Source organism: Cyprinodon variegatus, unplaced genomic scaffold (assembly GCF_000732505.1).
Source record: "Cyprinodon variegatus isolate N-32 unplaced genomic scaffold, C_variegatus-1.0 Scaffold82, whole genome shotgun sequence".
Lineage (NCBI taxonomy): Eukaryota > Metazoa > Chordata > Actinopteri > Cyprinodontiformes > Cyprinodontidae > Cyprinodon > Cyprinodon variegatus.
In genome coordinates this window covers 1,539,615-1,542,737 of record NW_015150535.1, presented here as the reverse complement: position 1 = coordinate 1,542,737, position 3,123 = coordinate 1,539,615, and the positions used below count along the sequence as shown (strand labels likewise).

Here is a 3,123-nt window from a genome sequence, read left to right as displayed (position 1 = left end):
TAATCAACCACCCATCCATCCATCCATCCATCCATCCATCCATCCATCCATCCATCCATCCATCCATCCATCCGTTATCCATCCATCCATCCATCCATTATCCATCCATCCATCCATCCGTTATCCATCCATCCATCCATCCATCCATCCATCCATCCATCCATCCATCCATCCATCCATCCTAACTTATGTTTTCATCTTTTTTAGCCACTGTTTTGAGTAAAACCGTTTTATTTTTGGGTCATTCCATCACGGCGACCTCCATCGTCTTTCCCTTCACATCCCCTCCCTCTGCTGTCTCTAACAAAAGTGGCACAGCAATCCAAACAAAGTGTGCTCTAACAAGGCGGATATTTAAATCTGCTGTGTCTGCTGACTTGGTTCAGTGTGGAGGTGAAGAAAACATTTCTGGGATGCAGACTAAGAAAAAATGGAGTGTTCTACTTGCCATTATCCTGCTTTATGCAAAAAATGACAGCAGCAGAGCTAACATTTTGTGGTTTTCAGTTGTATTGTGTAAGAATAAAAGAGATGCGGGAATGAAATCGTCTGTGGATTTTAATATGATGTTTAGAGAGACAGCGAGAGAGATTTTACAGATATGACAATTTTATAGACATAAAGACAAATCTCACCTTTCCTGCTACAGAAGCTCCTTGGTCCCCAGAGAAGCTACAGAAAAACAAAGGGCAAACATTGATCACAGAGAGAAACCTGAAATCTGCCAAATACTCTTTTTCTATGTTTGAAAGGTGTTTAATCATCATTACGATAAAAAAACCTTCCAAACAAAATCACCAGTTAAAAATTATATTTTTCAAAATCATTGTTTGCCTGAAAAAACAGTAAGGTTGAAATTCTAACAAAGAGATGATCACATTTTAAATAACCTTTATTCCACCTATTTGCTCTAATTACTCATAGAAATGACCTTTAATGATAAAAAATATTATGTAAAATCAGCAAAAAATGCAGGACTTAAAATGTATTCTGTCATCCTAAATGGCAAAATTAAATCTAACTAACTTAATTTCAGTTAAAGCCCTTTTTTTTTTTAATTAAGATGAAAATAATATTTCAATTAGCAGGAATGGCAGCTTCATTATTTTCCATTTCACACTTTATTTTAGGCTTATATTTTGATTGAGTGCAGTGTCCAATTTTTTATTAAACTACATGGAATAAAATACAATTTTAAGTCAGTTTTATCAATATTTGCATATCATAACATTTCTGTTCAGAAAGATAAAACCTACCATGAAAATAATTGAAAAAATAAATAATGCAAGTTAATGAAGCTATAAAATATTCACCATATTAAGTAAATTTTTTTTACCTCTTATTGTTACTCTGCTAAAATTGCACAAAAGTTCAGCAAAGCTTAACCTGCTGCTGCTTTCCATGCACATATTTTAAAACTTAGGATGAAAAGTACATTTCAAATATCTTGAATGGCAGATTTTCATCTTTTGTAATCCACTTCTCATCCATCACAGGCTCATAAATGCACAGTGCTTCCTATTTTAAGTCTTCATCAGAGCTTTCGTGTCTTTGAAATTTGGCAGAAACTGACGTTTAGAGAGGCACTGCTGCAGGAAATATAAAAAGTCTTCAAGGCATTTTTCTCACTCCATTCGAAGCCCAGTCAAAAACAGAACACCTTTAACTTTCTTCAAGAGGTTAAATGAATTATTTTAGATTTGCATTATTATTTTCAGACGTCTGTTTGGGGTAAAATATTAAGCATTTGGTCAAATCTCCAGTATAAATGACCGCCAGTGACAAGTTAAGAGTAAAACATATTCACTCTTTCTTTTAATATCTTAAACAATCTGTAGGCTTTCAATTTAACCAGCTGATATTTAAGAGTTTCTCCTATTTTAATAAATTTTCCTAAAACCTGCATTTTAGGGTTTTCTCAAAGATTTAGAAGAAAGACTTCCTACAGTTGCAGGCCCACCTTGATCTAAATCAAATCTCAGAAAAGTGTCAATCTGATTTTAAATCACTTCATAGCACCCAGACAGCTCTCTTAAGAGGTTTTAATGATATTCTTTTTGGATTCTGGCAGCCCAGCTGCTCTTTCATTGTTTGAACCGTCAGCACCTATTCACTTCCTTCTCATAAGGCACATTTTGTTCACATCTCTTTAAAAAAGACTTTTTATGCTAACATGAATCCCTGCAGTTTGGAAATAGCCCCTCCAAGTTATGTTGTGCCACAGGGCTCCATTTTTCACATCCAGCCTTGTTTGCACTGCACATGTTGCCTATGGGATCCATGTTTTCAGGGTATAACCTTTCATTCTATTGGTTCACTGATTACCTTCAGATTTATCTGCTCCTAAAAGCAGGGAAAGAATCATTTTAGCTCTAACTGTGCTGCTTTAAAGACGTTAAAAAGCAGTTGTTCCCAAACTTTTTGGAATTAAATGAAAACAAAAGAAGGATTTTCTTCTTTTCACTCTAATAAGAAAATGCAACTCCATCTTCAATGAATTGCTTGAATCAGTAACAAGTAACTCAATTATGTTTGCCTAACTTAATTTATTGAACTTGGCAAGTACCGTATTTTCACGACTATAAGGCGCATATAAACGTGTTTTTTCCCTCAAAATGTGCGGCGCGCCCTATGTGTGTTGTTACTTCGGACGTTGTTGAGACCACCATGAGAATGTTAAAGGGGGAAGTGTGGCCGTGTATTGTGTATAAAAGAACAGGTATGTGCTTTATGCAGAACTCCTCATCTCCTCATTGTGGAGATGATGAAAGAGTGGCTGAGGGAGGTGAATGTCAGGAGACCAAGTGTTTTTTTTTTCCACGCATCACCATCGCTGTTAATCTGTGACTCCATGCGTGCCCATCTCACAGCCGATGTGTAAAAACAAGGTAAAACAAATGAACGCTGTGCTTGCTGTTATTCCGGGAGGTCTGACAAAGGAACTTCAACCGCTCGACATTGGTGTGAACCGGCCGTTCAAAGTAAGGCTACGTTCAAGCGTCTGCTGCTTAATTTTTGCTGCTTGTACCAGTTTAGTTCTGACGCTTTGCTGCTCTGGCTGCACGGTGCAAAAGTGTGTCTGACGCGCGTTGGGCGGAGCTACTCTATCCTTTCTTTGCCTTG

General features: G+C 36.9%; 1 protein-coding gene across 1 annotated transcript in view; it reads right to left on the bottom strand.

Moving 5' to 3' along the window:
* Positions 1–3,123, bottom strand: part of dfnb31 (deafness, autosomal recessive 31) — a 240,174-nt gene that overhangs the window by 46,918 nt on the left and 190,133 nt on the right. Inside the window, exon 5 of the mRNA XM_015373172.1 lies at positions 636–672. Within this exon, the coding sequence (XP_015228658.1) occupies positions 636–672 (37 nt within the window). The remainder of the gene's footprint in view (positions 1–635; positions 673–3,123) is intronic.